The sequence below is a fragment of the Haemaphysalis longicornis genome, unplaced genomic scaffold, assembly GCF_048455015.1.
Source record: "Haemaphysalis longicornis isolate Haplotype H1 unplaced genomic scaffold, Haemaphysalis longicornis Haplotype H1 scaffold_1, whole genome shotgun sequence".
Classification (NCBI taxonomy): Eukaryota; Metazoa; Arthropoda; class Arachnida; order Ixodida; family Ixodidae; genus Haemaphysalis; species Haemaphysalis longicornis.
The window spans coordinates 141,014,214-141,030,653 of NW_027526203.1; the positions used below are offsets into that span (position 1 = coordinate 141,014,214).

Genomic DNA, 16,440 nt, shown 5'->3' on the forward strand with positions numbered 1-16,440 from the left:
ATATAAATTAAACCTAATGTGCCCATAGTGCCTTATAATGCCATTCCTTCGCCTACAGTTCACGTACCAAGGGAGTAACAGCAAATTTAAAAACGTGTTGTGTTTTGTTCTGTAAGCTAGGCTAATTGGAATTGGTTTCCACCACATCGCGAACGCATTTCGACAACACTTGAGAAGTAAATAATAATGATGTACCTTTAGACTTCCCGTTTTGGCCTTGTTGGTCATAAACCAAGGTATGGTAACGTCAGCTTTTCATTCATTTACAGTGGCATCTCGGATGCTCCAGCTGGAACCACACGCCTACGAGCCGAGGCTTTGACAGCCACGTTGGTTACCTGAATCATGGTGAGCGGTACAGCGCCCATACTGTCACCTACGTAAGTGTCCACCTGAGAGTTTATTCCCTTGCTTTGGCGCTAAGTTCATCGATTCGCACTCGATACAGTGGTTCGCTGCCGCGTACTAATATTAAACTTATCACTATGTGAAACAAGCTGCATTTGAAAAATACTGGAACGCAATGAAACGGTGTTCCCAGTGCTTTCGAGACCATCTACAACGGAAGTTGCAAACGTGATCAACAATGCTAGCGCTAAAAAGTAAGAGCTGTCATTCAGAACTGGCGATACATTGTTTGAGCGTGTTAATATAACAGCGTGTGCGTTCATTTTCCTTCCATCCCACGCACAAGTAGGAGGACTGTTTTCGCCTTACTGGTTGGTACAACGCATTTGAATTTTCGGCGAATTTTTTTCCTTCTGTCTTTAAATTACTATGCAGCTACAATAGAGGTGTACAGGACGAGCCAGTAGCGATGAGTTTGGTACAACATATGAAAGGGGTAGGCATAGTTATATGCATAACATCTTCGGCTATCGGTTAGCAAATACGGAAATACCGAGAAAAATATCGCAAACAATTAGCGTAGGCCGATTGCATGCAGAAGGAAATTTCAAATAACAAAGTGCTTACCAGTCCCCTGCTGTGTTTCACCACTGCATATTACATTTTTTAAACTTGCGCTCACATCCCCAAATTGGTTGTCAACGCTGTGTGACCGGCTTCGGAGAAGAGGTGCAGCAACGAGGTTTTGTCTGCCGAAGGCGCAGATGCAGAGACCTACGACGAAAGCGGCAGGGCCGAGGTATACAGCTGGGTTTCCTGAACATGCAGGGAGCGAGGAAGGAATCAAAATGGGCTGGGCTCACGAAGGAAAATCGGGCCCGTCAACTAGCGATGTCGGCAGTAGTAGAAACAAGCCTTCGAGGTGAGGAATTCCCCCCGCCCCCCCACTACAGTCTGACATGCACTAAGAGAGGGGCAACCGCCAGGCCAATGAAAGGTGAGAAGACGGGATAGGCTGACTGTGGCTGGGTCCCCATCAATGGACGAGAGAGAGGCCTATCTGCCAGGACCATGTGTTGCTAGCAAGCAGAGTAGCTGATAAAGCAGCGGCCTTGGCCACAGTATACTGGTGGACGGGGGACATAAAAACAGGCCGGCACTGGGTGAAGGACGAAGTGGTGGTTGGAATTAAGCGCCGACGTAAAGCCAGCCGCCTGCACTGGGGCTGTAAAAACACACCGACCGTGAGGCCACAGCGAGTGCACGGGCGGAGTCTCTAGAGCGTGAGCGAGAGGCACCGGCGCTTGTCCAATCATGTTTAAGGGATTTGAGTCAACGTTTTCTGGCCGACCTACAGCGCCCGGGAAGGCAGGCTCCGTAGCGTTTCTGGCGCCGTGTTCAAGCGGTGAGTAGAACTCCACAGAGCCGACTCCACCCTAGTGGGAGTGGTTTCAGTGCCTCTTCTGGAAGAATGGCTGCACATGCTCCACTGTTACGAGGGCATGAAGGTCCCACCGGGTGAAACCGGTGTACAGTCGGCACAATGAACGGGGAGCACTACCACCGTCCACAGCGACACCACTATGCCAGCCGACCTGCGACAGGCACCCACGGACCGCGAATTCGAGCAAGCTGCCCGAAGACCTCAACAACTGTAGACATACAGCCATCATTCCGGTGCTCTGCCGAATGGTCATGCAACTCGTGAGGCGCCGGGTGCAGTGATAGGCCGAACGCAAGGGCGTCTTGGGGGAGCTGCAGGCAAGTTTCTTGGACGACAGACGCATTGAGACAACTTTACTGAGCTTTATGTTGTACGCGGTGGAAGTGGCGCACCGGTTAGAGTTTTCGGGGAGTGGTTACCGGTGCGAGCACCTAAAACAGGGCCAGGAGATTGTCCGTCATAGCCTGGCCCTCTGAAGCTGATGACTTCGCATCATGGCGGGATCGCTGGGAAAACTGCAAAACCTGCTGGATATTTGGGGCACCGAAATGGCGAAGCCACAACTGCGGTTTAACCAAGCTAACTGCATGGTAATGGTATGGGGCGCGGCTCAGGTACTACAGGAGACGTGGACACTGCAGGGTGACCCGGTGCACATGAGAGGATCCGTGAAGTACCACGATGCACACCTGAGCACAGGACCAGATTACCTGGCGACACACGAGCGGCACATCAAAATCATTGCCCCAGATACAATGGTTTTCTGGGCCACCGGCCCCTTTGGGCACTCAACCGATACGAGGTGTTAAGCGCGTTGTGGAAAATGACAGCAGCGCCGGGGTTGACGTACGCTAACTCGACGCTGTGCCTCTCTACTGGGACGCGTGAATTCCTAGAGACGCGACTGAGAGACGCGGGCAGGATGGCCTTGGGCGTCCACCAGAACACTCCGGTGCACGGGATCAAGGAAATCATGGTTTCCTCGTCGTTTACGGCACGGGAAGGAGTGGCAAAACTAAGCTACGAAGACAGGCTTCTCCCATGCCCATCACTAATCTGGCCCACCAGACACTGACCCGAACCATCTATGTTGGGATCTCGACATGGCAGACCCGATGGACGGAAAATCTACGCCTCTCTTTAGAAGAACCCCCTGAATCGATCACGTCAGGTGCCCCACAGCCCGCGAGCAGAATGGGTGCCAAAATCCGGGCCAGGTGGCAAAGGTAGAGACAAAGAAGTGGCTCCGAGAAGCTTGATTGATTGATTGTAGGGTTTAACGCGCCGACGCAACGCAGGCGATGAGGCGCGCCGTAGTGGAGGGCTCCGGATTAATTTTGACCACCTGGGGATCTTTAACGTGCGCCAAAATCTCGTACACACGGGCGTTTTTGCTTTTCGCCTCCATCAGAAAAGCGGCCGCCGCGGTCGGGAATCGAACCCGCGACCTCGTGCTCAGCAGCGCAACGCCTTAGCCACTGAGCCACCGCGGCGGGTGGCTCCGAGAAGCTAAGGCGAAGCCTATATTGCTACGAAGACGACCATCGGCCAGGCGAAGTTTTTGACAACTTTCTGGGCTCCAGCGGTCTCCAGCCCGTCTAAGCGTGCTGGAGACAGGTGTGCGGCGAGCGAAGTTTACCGCTGGGTAAGACACAACTTGCGCCACCTTTGGAGCGGCAGAAGGGACCCCAGCTACGTAGTAATGGAGTGCCCGGTGATTACACGTGCCCACGAGAGCCAAACCATGTCAGCAGCTCTCGGGTTCGAAGAGGCTGGAGGCGCTGTGGGTGGGCAATGCGAAACGACGCCTGTATGTCTAGCGATGACATGGTATGTTGGGACCGTTGCGCCGGACAGCCGGCTCGAACAAGGGTGGTAGCACGGAGCAGTACAGAGCGGGCTGGCACGTTGGCGAATCAGCAGTGTCAGCCCGTTGAATCGTTTGTATTCCGAACAGTTTCTTTTGGCTACTCTGGGCGTTTCCACGCAGCTGCAACCCGCCGATACAAAGGGCGCAGCCACATCACCGTCATCATCAACGTTGTCAGGAACCGCTAGCAGTTACGGAAAGAACTGTTATGATTTTTTACGGTGTATATCAGGCAAGAAAATAGGCAGCGGGGTGTGGTGGAGGATACGGTGGAGGTTTTAACGGCCTTATGGTTATGTTGTTTATGCAACAAGGCACAGCAGAATTTTATTTAGCACTCGAGACAAGGCACCCCACTTGATGTATGATGCTGTGAAATTACCCTGTCCTACTCTTTCTGCGTAAATATCAGCGAGTAGGCTTCAAAAGCCGCAAAATAGAACCAATGCAGCTAAACAAAACATGTCACAGGCAGTGAGAGCCACACAAGTTGATAAATCATCCCATTAGATAAAAAATCATCGTTCACTCCCCTCTAAGGCTGCGTTCCAATTAGCGCACAGCATGGTAGACACGTTACAAATTAGTCAAATTAGACGTCTAAAGGAAGCAGAATTGGAACGGAGCAGCGTTAGCCATCGCAGGCGACAATTTTGTGGCAGACATGTTGAGTAACGCAAGCCGCAGGTTTCGTATATATTACCGTTAATATTACAAACATTATGTAATATGAAAACTAAACAGAAGCATCTTCACCAGTAATAAACTGTACTAAATATTTCAATAAAATAACAAGTTAATTCGTCACAACATTAGCCCACAAAAAGGTTGCGCCGGCATCGTTTAGTAGTTTAGACAGGCAGGTACACTGCATCGCTGCTAATGTGGTGTGGATGCCCCGCTAGTGTGGATGCCCCGCTGAGCGGCCCGGGAGGATGCACGCTGTGGGCGCGCTTCGTGCCTTCTTGGGCCGTATGTGCGCACGAAAGGCGCAGACAAGAGTGTATATATGCTGTAGTTCGGTTCCCCACCGTTAAATTTATAGCACGGAAGCGGCTATAAGATATTAACAGTACGCCAAAAAGCGGCGACCCATCGGGAATCTCAGAAGGGCCGCAATAATGACAATAATGACAATGAACTCGTGCGCCGTGACTCGGAGCAAGCTCGATCTTTGCAGACTACGGCTTTGAGCCTTCACTAAAATGATAAATAGAAACATATCAGGAAGCCTTTGTCTCTGGAATTCAGTTTACAACAGCAGTTTCAATCGCTTTCGCTGGTAGCATGACGCATTCTGTCATTTGTGGGATGCCCTGAAATGGTAGCACCACTTAACTGTCCCGACATTTTTTCTAAGAGCTTAAGATATTTTTTGTGTGTTCGAAAGGCAACATAAAATTACTGAATTTTAACAAGCGCAGAGATACAACGGCAACCGTTCTAACAGGTCTTTTGCGCGCAGCTTTAGTTAAATGAAATTTTAGCGACACTGAAAGCACGTTTGATGAATAAGAGTGGCGATCACTTTTTAATGCTATCGTCACAAGTGACCTTGCGAATTAAATTGCTAACGCTTTCAGTACAATCAACATCTCATGTTTAGCTACACTTTCAAAGTAACAAGCAGGTTTCCAGTGTGTAAACCAAGCTCCTGGGACCTTACAATGAGCACAATTTTTTTGTTACGGCTGCACTGTTGAACATTTGCGTTCCTTTTAAAATCTAACAGGTGCCTAGAACAGCGAGATGTGCTTGCATTCTTGCGTAATGTCGCTAACGAACCATAAAGATTACAAATGAAGTTGCCCTGTTGCAGATCTAGTAAAACGTCTCTTTATTGCTCGTTACGAAACAGCGCAACGGGTTCCCGGTAACTGTGTTGTAAATGGAACTTCGTTATTGTCTTGGCATTTTATTCTTGAGGATTGGTTAAAAAAGGCACAGATAAACGTTTTCTGGGCATTTCGTTTTTTTAGGTGGGGGAGGGGGGTTCAGCCAACGTTCCAAGCGCAGCGAGAAGAGAACGCATGTAACAAGAAAAGCGAAAAGTTGGTAATTAGGTGTCGTGTTCAATAGTGGTGAAAAAGCAGTAAGTAGACGACAGTATTTTCAAAACTGATTAACCCCCCTTTTAGCCTGAGATTGTCTAGGAACTGTGGCTCGCCTTTTTCATAATTGTATTTAAAGCGAGCATTGTGGAAAAATAAAAAAAAAAATCCGCGAGTCGTGGCACACACCCTCCGCACATGTGGGCAACAACATGCATTATATTACGCGATTTTTCTCCCTTCTTTAAACTTAGGTCCACCTTAAGAAGTTAAGACGTGACCATATTAGGCATTTAGTTATGCTGAGCGAAACACGTTTCTGGAGAAGGTTATTCATGTCGGGATTTGAAAATGGGATATACAAAAATGACACACGAAATGCCACAGGACAGGCGCAAACTCACAACAGCTTAAATCCCCCCGAAATACGCTTGCGCGACCACAGAAACGTATTTTAATTAATATGTGAAATTAGCAACACAGTATAAGCAATTCCTCTGCAAAAATGGTACTTATTTTCGGAACGGTACGGCAAGAATTCGATCACACAGGCGCTTGCGGGTGCAAAATACGAGTCCGGTAACACATGGGCGATATAGATCACGGGTCGTGTGCATCGTAATTGCTTTTGTTTGTTTCTTCTTTCTAAAAGGACACAGCGCAATTTTGCAGGGGTGTGGCAAATGCGCGGGTATGCACAGGTCTTGTCGCTTCTTACCCGTTCCGTGTATAAAACTTTTACCCTTGAAATAACCATTACGCCAGCTTCAAAAAGCACCCTTTGACGTTCCCGAAACGGCAGACGGCTGCACTCATAAATAAGAAAAGTGCAATGCGTCGAAGCAATGTTTACAACACGTTTCACACAAGCGGTGACCATGGCGAAGATGTTTGGCGGAATTAAACCGGCGCAATGACCCGCAACGGCCGTTCATTATTGCGTCTCTGGAAAAAATGCGCAAGCAGAGGCAACTATGTCATTGCTTACTGCCAAACAAGTACACAGATTGGTTGTTTTATCGTGTGCAGCACGCGTCTTGCGCCGCACGCAACGTGAACGAGCACACGACGCGAGAGCGCCATCCACACTAGGAGCGGTTCGTCCCGCCGCCGCCAGGGGCCGACTGTGTTCGATCTCGGGGCGAATAGCATCCCAGCTAGCACCCTCTCAACAATCTTGAGTGTGGTAAAGAGCAAGTTCGCAAAAGGCACCTTTTCAGCATAAGTTTGGTTCCTCTAACACGTTGAGGCACCGAAACGTGTCCAAATTGATTTGATTGATTGATTGTAATATTCACCGCGCCGATGTAACGAAGGTGATGAGGCGCACCGTAGTGGAGGGCTCAGGTTTCATTTTGACTTTAGCACGTGAAAAAGCAAATTGATACTTAAGTTACCTTTGTTGGTGAACTTGGTTCGTTGGGGCACGGTGTAGTGCTTAATCTCTTGCGAAAGCAGGAAGCACAACTCACGAAGTTTTTCGCTGTGAAATATGTAAATCCATGAAGGGTGAGTTGAGTTCACTTTCACTGTTGTCTAGCATTTTGGCTTCGCTTCTGCTTCATTCCTGCGAGCAATTCGAAACGTGCATTAACGAAAAACTGCGAACTTTCAAGTTCGTTACATGCAGGTTTAACTGTATTTTCTCCCTCTGGGTGACATCAGGCGCCCGTCACCATCAGTCCTCACACTATTACTTTTGTGACTAGATACAAATTCCTATCAGGAACCAAGGCGGCTCGGCTATGATTCGCTCGAATAGCGCTGTCGTTATCTAAATGCGTGCCCGCGAGCCTATGGCAACCTCCATATTCCCGCCATCGCTCGCGGCGTCGTTCTTCGTACCGACCAATAATATTGTATTATCATTATTTTATTATACATATAACAACTATCAACACCGCAGTGGTGGGGCTATTAACCAGCTTTAAAAGCAGCAGACACTGTATTAGATTATTAGAACTACAAACTGGTGAACACGTTTCATATTTGAAGGCTGCGCTTTTAGGTGCCTCTGGACACACGCTGACGTACGCAACCACACACTGAAATGTTTGAGGAGGGTTAGGCGCTTTAATGGCTTTGTATGACTAAAGTGAGGTGCCATTCGGATGCATACAAATTGCCGGACGCACAAACAGCAGCAAAAGATACAAGACAGACAGTACGGACCTGACCACACAAAAGCGAAGACTTCGGCTCCCGGGAATCGGGTTGAGGTCTTGAGGTTTGTTTTTGTTCACGGCTTATTTAGCGTTTTGTACGTCCATACAGTGAACAGATTGAACACGGTGATTATGTACAGTGGATTGTCAAAGGGAGCTTAGTAATTTCTCCCTTGGCTTTTGCATTGTCACGTGCAGCAAGGTCACTGTGGCTATGATTTCTGGTTCAACCAAGAGCTGCTGGAAAGTGCATCCGGCGTTTACTCCATGGACATATTCCTATCAAGGGCTACGACTGTGATCAAGGAGCATGATATCTCAGAGGTTGGTGACGTAGAGCAAAAAAAAGCTCGCATTTGTGTTGATTTTGAAGTACACTTGCAATGCCACTACTGCCCACAAACCCAATGCCACTACTGCCCATAAACCCGAATGGCAACAAGTTGTGAAAAAGTTGGAGAATTCAGCAAAAGTATTCATCTTGAAATAGAGGCATTTGACTGAAGTGGCGGCATGGCTTCTTGAAATATTGTTAACAGCTGAGAAGAAAAATTGCACAAAAATTGCGTAGGTGGGTGACGAGGAAGCATTTGCTGAGAAGCCCCTTTAGCTAACCGGCTTCCAGGGCTGAGGTTACGTTCGTTTGGCTTCAGAGGCTTCGTTATCAAATGCTGGACAAGATGCAACACGATAACTCGTTTTAAAAAACAAGCTGTTGGCTTCCGTAGTGGGCCGTTCAAAGATGATTAAAATCGATGTGTGATCACTTCCAGCTTCCCACACCATGGAGCCGGATTTCCAATAAACATTTTTCTTGTTTTCAGGCAAGCCAATATTATATTTTTATCTAAGATTGCATAATAGAAACAGATAAAAAACCGGGCTTTTCTACCCAGATATACTTCTGCCAAATATTATATTGTTGTAACTTCTTGCTCTTCAAACATAGCAGACTGCGCTCATCCCCTGATGATCACCAGATTTGCAAGCACCAATCGAGCGGTCCGGCGAAAGAGCGACGTAGGCAGGAATCGCTCCAGAGTGTAGCCCAAACTTCTGAGGCCCACTGAAACCAATCAACTGTTCGCCGCACTGAGAGAGAGAGTTGCTTTATTGGAAGAGAAACGAAAGTCGACTCAGCCGATAACTGCCTCTCGGGTACAGTGTGGGCAGGCGGGTGAACTGGCGATGCCAAGCCTGTGACTTCTTTACGCGCAGCGGTGACAGCTGATTCTCAGACGAAGAAGGAGAGCACGGTCAGCTCGGGTCAGTCCCCTCGAAGGAAGACTGAGTCTAGGACGAGAATTGACAGAAAAGAGGCTGGACAGAAAAAAGATAGAAAGGGAGAATAAGATGACGGTTCACAAGCCGCGCAGCATGGGCAGTACTGGCGACATCATAGCCGGGCGGAGGGTCCCGTGTCCTTTAAAAAGTCCAGCAGGGCTCGGAACGCTTTTCTGCGATTTTGTTCGTGACAATCCGGGAACAACAGGTTTGATGAGGTGCATGAAGGCAGTCCCAGTTTCGCATATGACGCTCTCAGCGCTGATCGAGCCTGCCAAAGTTGTGGACACTCTCACAGTGCATGCGCGAGTGTGTCTATTGCAGTACAGTATGGGCAGGCGGGTGAACTGGCGATGCCAAGCCTGTGACTTCTTTCCGCGTGGCGGTGACAACCGATTCTTAGACGACGAAGGAGAGCACGGCCAGCTCGGGTCCATCCCCTCGAAAGAAGCGCGTGCGGTGGCTTGCCGGGTGCAACTCGGGAGTCAGGGTGCATGGCGTGGAGGTCCCTTCGGATAAGGTACCGCGCGACGACCAGGGGCCTGCTTGTCTCACTCGTAGAAGTGGATAGATGATGCGCATCTTTTATCAGGCGATCAGCCTCCTAATTTCCCTTGTTGCCTACGTGCGAAGGTAGCCATTGCAGATGAATGCTAAGGCCTCTGGCGCTGAAGCGCTGTGCAGTTTGCTGTCAAGACTTTGTACAGCGAAACAGCTGAGGTGAGCCCGGTCGAGCCTCAGGAGGGCAACCTTCGAATCTGAGAAGATGGCTACTTTCCGGTTGATGAGGTTCTGCTCGCACTCGTTAATCATGTCCTCACACAGGTGAAGGCCCGCGATTTCTGCTGTTGTGGAGCTACTGGCCACTGGTAGGCGGCATTGCCTGGCTGAAGCGAAGGCTGGCGCGATGGATGCTGCAGGCACCGCCCCCTTGCATGGAAGCACGGACCCATCGGTAAATATCAGCACGTGCCCCTCAAGGTTCTCCAAGCAGGCCTCTGCTTCGCGCCTTAATTCACACAGTGGAGTTACCCTTTTTGAGGTCACGTGCGGTAGACTTGCCCTTATGATGATCTCATTCGTCACGTGGGTGAAGAAGGTATGATGTGATCCGTAGGGGGCTGGCTGATCACCGTGTTGAAGGTACGGACATTTATACCCATTCGAGATTGAGGTAGTTCTCGCAGCCGTGCGAAGAGGGCTCCTCCGTCTGGAGCACTATGGAGCCGCTGGACGTGATTGAGAGCTCGCTGTAGGGCGCGGAGTGCGAGGGGCGAGGCACCGGCCTAAGCAAGAGTGCCCGCGCATTGCGACGATCGGTGCAAGCCTAGAGTGGCCCGAAGTGCATTTCTGTGGTCGGTCTCGAGTTTCCGCCACCGTGTTGGCTTGACGGTGACCAGGGGCTAGCGTAGAGGACTGCGGAGCACACCATAGCATCGTAAATTCGAAGTGCCCAAGTGTGTGACCACCCACGGCCCTTCGCCAAGAGTTGACGGATGGCTTTCAGGACACGACTGGACTGGCCGAATAGCTGTTTGATTGCTGGGCCCCAGGTCAGGCGATGGTCAAGAGTAAGTCCCAGATATCTGACCTGTGTTATCCACCGGAGTTGGGGATTCGATGCCGCGCTCTGGGGTTGGGGTGGAATATCATAGCTTCTGACTTGCTAGTAGAAAGCCGCAGTCCGATTGCCGTGATATACTCAGAAATCGCATCCAGTACTTTTTGCAGAGATTTCCTGCTTTGGCTGCTCTGACGCTTTGGTCCCCGGGTCCATAGTGCAACATCGTCAGCATAAACGGAAATGCTTACGCTGTGTTCTAGGTCTGTTGGATTGCTGTCAGGTAGGCCCGACAGCGCGAGGTTTAAAGCAGCGGACTAAGCACTGCACCTTGGGGCACTCCGGCACTGACACCTCTTGGAGTGCTGAGGACGTTGCCCACAGGAACTTTGAGCTGGCGACCCGACAAGAAAGCCCGGGTGTAGTTCCGCAATCTTCCAATGACATGAATGCGGTCCAGCGCAGCCTGAATGGTTGAGTGTGGCAGCTGGTCAAAGGCCGACTCAATATGCACCAAAATCAGAAATGCCACTTCGTGCATGTGTTGTGCCTCTTCCAGTGCAGACACAACATCAGCGATGCTGTCGGAAGTGCAGTGAAGTTGACGAAATCCGGTCTGTTGCTTGGCAATAGCTCCAAGGGCTCGGACGATCCTCTCTAGGCGAGATTGAATGATCATCTAAAAGAGCTTTCCCGCAGCCGACGTTAAAGGAGCCATGAAGAGAAAACACAAGTTTGGTTCATTCAAAAGATTGTCTCGTTAGAATCATACTGACACCACTTTTAACGTAAACTTCGCTCAAATAAGCTACATAATTAGGAAAAACGGGAATGGTCATGCGACCCACCAGCTCATTTCCCGCAACAGAACCTGTGATGTCACATGGGCTAAGCTCTGCGATTGGCGGAGGCTGGCAGAAGCAGACGCAAATTAGGTAGAGCTTACAAACTAGACGAACGAGCGATTTGCGCTTAAATTTAGGGCACATTCTTTACAAAGCAATAGGAATGATGGGACAAACAGTGGAAGTTACGAAAGCACATGTAAACATAGAAGTACTGATGCGTTCTGCTGTTCGTACTGCGCACAGCATGCTTTGGTTTAGCTGCACAGCACTATGGGGCTTGGGGTTGTCTCAGACGACACTGGCCGATTGACGCAAGCAACGGTGTCTTACGTGACCCCATTTGTCGAGCGAGCACTGTTTCAGGGAACGAATATTTTCTCCCAGAACAAAAACAAGCCAGGTTTAAATGCGGGCAAAAACAAACCAAACGCTTGCCACGGTATGGTGGCGCCATCTAGGTTACGGAACGTAAAGAAACGCGGGAACAAACCAACACCGCTACAGGGTGGAGACAACCTTTGAACGGTCCCATGCTGCCGCAATTGGGCCAACGGGCTCAACGCGTTATTCTTTTCGTTTCCCACGAGACCTAGCAACGCGGAACAGACAATATGATTCAAACTTCTTCAGTAAACCGCGTTGCGGCGATAATTTTAGCGCGGTTTTGACACAATGACTTGCTTCGGTGGCGAGCGAGCAACCGAACATGGCGGCGCCAGCGTTACGTGTCTCTACCCTGTACGGCGGATGCGTGAATGAAGGTACTCTAGGCTGCAGAGCGGTCGGTTCCCGTAATGTCACTTGGGGCCACGAAAACGCACGATTGAGCGGGAAAATCAAAATTTTAACCTAAATTGTTTAATTTCTCAGTGAATAAAGCACTGTTTGTATCCGGACAAGCTCTGGGGGCACTATAAAACACGAAATCTTTCGAATAAAACCAACTTGCATTTTCTCTTCATGGCTCCTTTAAGGACAGAGGTCTGTATGAGCTGGCTGCGGTCGGTGGTTTTTCACGTTATAGGAGTGGGACAACAAAGGCGAGGAGCCAGAAACTTGGCACTATCCCCGAGTGCCAGACGATATTGAAGGCGCTTAGAAGGCGTTCTTGCTGCGGGCTGTCCAAGTTCCGCATCATTTGATAGGTGATGCCATCAGCGCCAGGAGTGCTACGACGCTTAGTCCTCTGCAGAGCATTCCTAAGCTCGTGCATTGAAAGGTCTTCGTGGCAGAGCGCTGAGATCTGGGAACCATACGGTCCTAATGGCAGCTTTTCTCTCAGCGCGTAAGATAGAGGCTGCTGCGAGGATGCTGGGGGTGGTGGAGCGAACCTATCTGCAAGCAGTTCCACGAGTTCCTCTGTAGTAATACCCTCTCGAATGGCAGCGGCATGCACTGGCTGTCGCGGAGTCGGCGGCTATAGTAGTCCATGCAGCGATCTCCAAGCCGGTCTAGGTTGTCGTTGGGTTTCTAACGACTGGCAGATAGACTCCCAACAAGATCGTCGGCGTTGCTTGGGGTGACCACGGCAGGCAGCATCCAGTGTGTTGTACATTGTCCAGTGGGCAGCAGAGTTTGTACGCATGCCTTGTCGCTGCGCAAGTCGACGGGCTGCGCGAAGGTTAAGAAGCTTCGTATCCGGTACGGGCTGTGCAAATTTCACCCGGTAAGGAATCAAATCGGCGGTGGCACACCCGGCGAGTTGTCCGAGGAAATCTTCACTCTGATTCATGTTTTTGGTCATTTTCCTGAAGAGTGGCCACTTGAAGACCATAACAGTGTGAGCATTAGACCACACGGCCTCATCTGGAGTGGGCAAGATGGGCTAGGGATCGGATCCCCATGTGTCAGCTGCGGTGGACCACGAGTAATTGCAACACTCCGATACAAGAGAGAAGTCGAGACATGTTGGGCGGCGCATACCACGAGGGACAAAGGTGGGTGCCCCAGTGTTCAGAAGCAGCAGCCCAGCTGTGTTGATGGCTTCCAGCGGTTCCTTGCCGCGGCGTGTAGAGGATAGGCTGACCCAAAAATGGTAGTGTGCATTAAAGTCTCCCAAGATCACACAGTCACGCCCCAACTTGGACCTCAGGAAAATGTGTGATGTAGCGTCCCATGCCTTTCCTGGTCTCACATAAACACACGCAATAGAAGTGCCCGTATGCGCTTGGCTAACAGTGATTGTAGCACACTCCATGCCAGAACAGGCAACACCGGAAATGTCAACAGCACAATGGGCCACGGTTGGGTTATTACAGTGTTGACTGACGCATACACTGATCCTGCTCGCGTGGCACTGTGGTAGGCCACATACCCTGGAAGACGATAGTTCCCTGGGTGGGTGTACGCCTCCTGCAATGCAACCACATCGAATTGTTCCTGAATGAGGCGGTACACAAGGTCGGCGTGGCGGGGCTTTAAGGAACGTACATTTCACTTGAGAATGCGGGGACGCCATCGTCTATTGCGGTCCCTGGCCATGATGTACTGACTTTGAAGGACCTTGGAACACCACGGGTGTAGCAGGTAGAGCTGGAATGTTGAAAAGAGCTTGCTGGACTGCTAAGGCTGCCATAGCAATATGATAAGCCGGCGCGTCTGGCTGTAGGGTGGACGAAATGGCCTGCACAGCAGTCAAAAGAGCCTGCATCGCTGCGTCGCACCTGTCGCACAATTCAGTGGTTCCACGCCGGTCCGTTGAAGCCACGCCTGGGCCTGCATTAGTGGTGGACATTGCGGCTGGGTACCCTGCTTTTCGGCATTTATAGACTTCTGCTTAAGGATCCTGTGTTGCTTGGCGGCATCACCATAGCTTCTTTTTTGCCTGTTACTTGCTGGTGCAATCATGGGTTGTTTTGCAGCTTCCTCTGCTCGAATCTTTGCACGCACTGCCAGCCTTAACTCCTCTTCGGTTGACTGCAGTATTGCCGCTGCCACTTGACGCTCCTGCTGCCAACGAGGGCACCGCGGGTTGTCCACAGCGTGTTTCCCACCACAGTTAGTGCAGTGGGCGGCAGTAGCTGAACAGGACGCGCTCTCGTGGCCAGCACCGCCGCACCGAGAGCACCTCGACGGGCCTCTGCAGTACGAGGTTGCGTGGCAGCATTGCAACGGCGGCATTGCACGGGGCAGGGCTGGCACGGTCTCGCTTCTAGCCGGAACCTGAAAAAGTATATAGTGGGAGGCGGGGTCGCGCCTGGAGGTGCAGCAGCATGGAGCGCTCTGCCGTCTTTCCTACTGCAGCCACAGGTACGGAGGACTCCAGTCCTTCCAAGATCTGGACACTTGTAGTGCTGGATCAACACCGTACACGAACCCGCGGCTCACGTTCGGGTCTGCAGGTGGCCGTGCTGTCCCCGGTATACCACAGATATGTGCGGTAGCTAAAAGTATGGCCAAGCAATCGGCAGTGGCAGCGTCGGCCGCAACAATGTTTCGGAGGGATAGGGGGAAAGAGTAAAGGCGCGTGCCACGTGCGTTCGTGCCTTGTTGCTAGGAGGAAGGAATAATGGAGCGTGAAACGCCTCCTGTCGGAGCGAATGAAGTTGTGGATATGGTAGAATTTCATGTTCGCAGCACAAAAACAACCCGGACTAAGGACCGGGCTTGCGTGCCAGCGCATACAGTTTGCGGTAGTACATGCCAGTGTGGTCACAGTACACAAGGCACGGGGCTTCCGTTGTAAGCTTCCGTTGTACCTAAGCTTCCGTTGTACTATATACGAAAACGACCGCCAGCGTGCTCAGAAACTTGTGTAGTGCGCACCTTGCTCCAACTAGGAGGATAGAATACCTTAGAAGAATTGCACGAAGCTCATCGTCACTCCCAAAGCGTTCGCCTCAAGCTCACACCTACCGGACGAGATACCCTTACACGCCTCAAATATCCAGTACAGTAGCCGACCGTTTTTTTTCGCCGAAAATTCGGACATGCTGTTTATTTCGGACTTTCCCGACACACGTCCAGGTGTCCCGTAGGAGTAATGGCTCACGGATTTTTCGGACTGCTCTTTTATTCGGACAATTTTTCATTCCGCTCCAGGCCCAAAGAATCGGTCGGCTACTGCACCGCCAAAACGAAGACCCGCCACAACGTCTCCCCCGACGACATCCGCAAACACATTCTTTTACCTCGAATACCCCGAAATATGCATCCCTATTACAACAAAGCACGCCGGAAAACACGGGTCGACGCGTTTACACATAACCACTAAGGGAACCCTACCACGCGGTATACAGGCGCCACACTCTACTCTTGCAAACCCGAGAACGCAGTAACAGTAATGGATCACCAGGGAATCCAACTCGCAGCCGCCAAGATATGCATTATATCTCCAAGTGCCGCGGAGGAAACCGCCATCGCCCTAGCAGCCACAACAAAGAGCGAATACATCACAGCCATCACGGGCTCCCAAGTCACATCCGCAACTACCAGTTCGGCCACATACCACCTTTCGCTCTCGACATCCTCAAGACCATTCCTCGGCTTACAGTCAATCGTGAGGTCCACCACAAGGATCCGTCCTGTCTCCAGTGTTATTTAATGTGTTGCTGAGCGAGGTGCCTGTTATTGCGGGAATTCAATCATATTCGTATGCTGATGACTTAGCCTTTTTTGCATCGTCAAGGAATATAGATTCTTTGCACCAGTCCCTGCAGCTGTACCTCTCGATCTTAGGATCGTGGCTAGACGGGCTCTGCCTATCCTTAAATGTCGGAAAGTGTGCCCTCCTTGCATTTCCGGTTCAAGACCCTGTTTCCATTTCTCTGACATACCGACAGAAAATAATTCCACAAGTTACTTCCCTGAAATATCTAGGAGTGATATATGAGAGCAATCTAAATTGGCGTCCTCATGTTGATTATACTG

General features: G+C 50.5%; 1 protein-coding gene across 1 annotated transcript in view; it reads left to right on the plus strand.

Annotated features, from left to right (window-relative positions):
* Window positions 1-16,440, plus strand: part of LOC144154915 (arylsulfatase B-like) — an 84,137-nt gene that overhangs the window by 20,556 nt on the left and 47,141 nt on the right. The window contains exons 4-5 of the mRNA XM_077686033.1: window positions 270-380; window positions 8,077-8,202. Of these exons, the coding sequence (XP_077542159.1) occupies window positions 270-380; window positions 8,077-8,202 (237 nt within the window). The remainder of the gene's footprint in view (window positions 1-269; window positions 381-8,076; window positions 8,203-16,440) is intronic.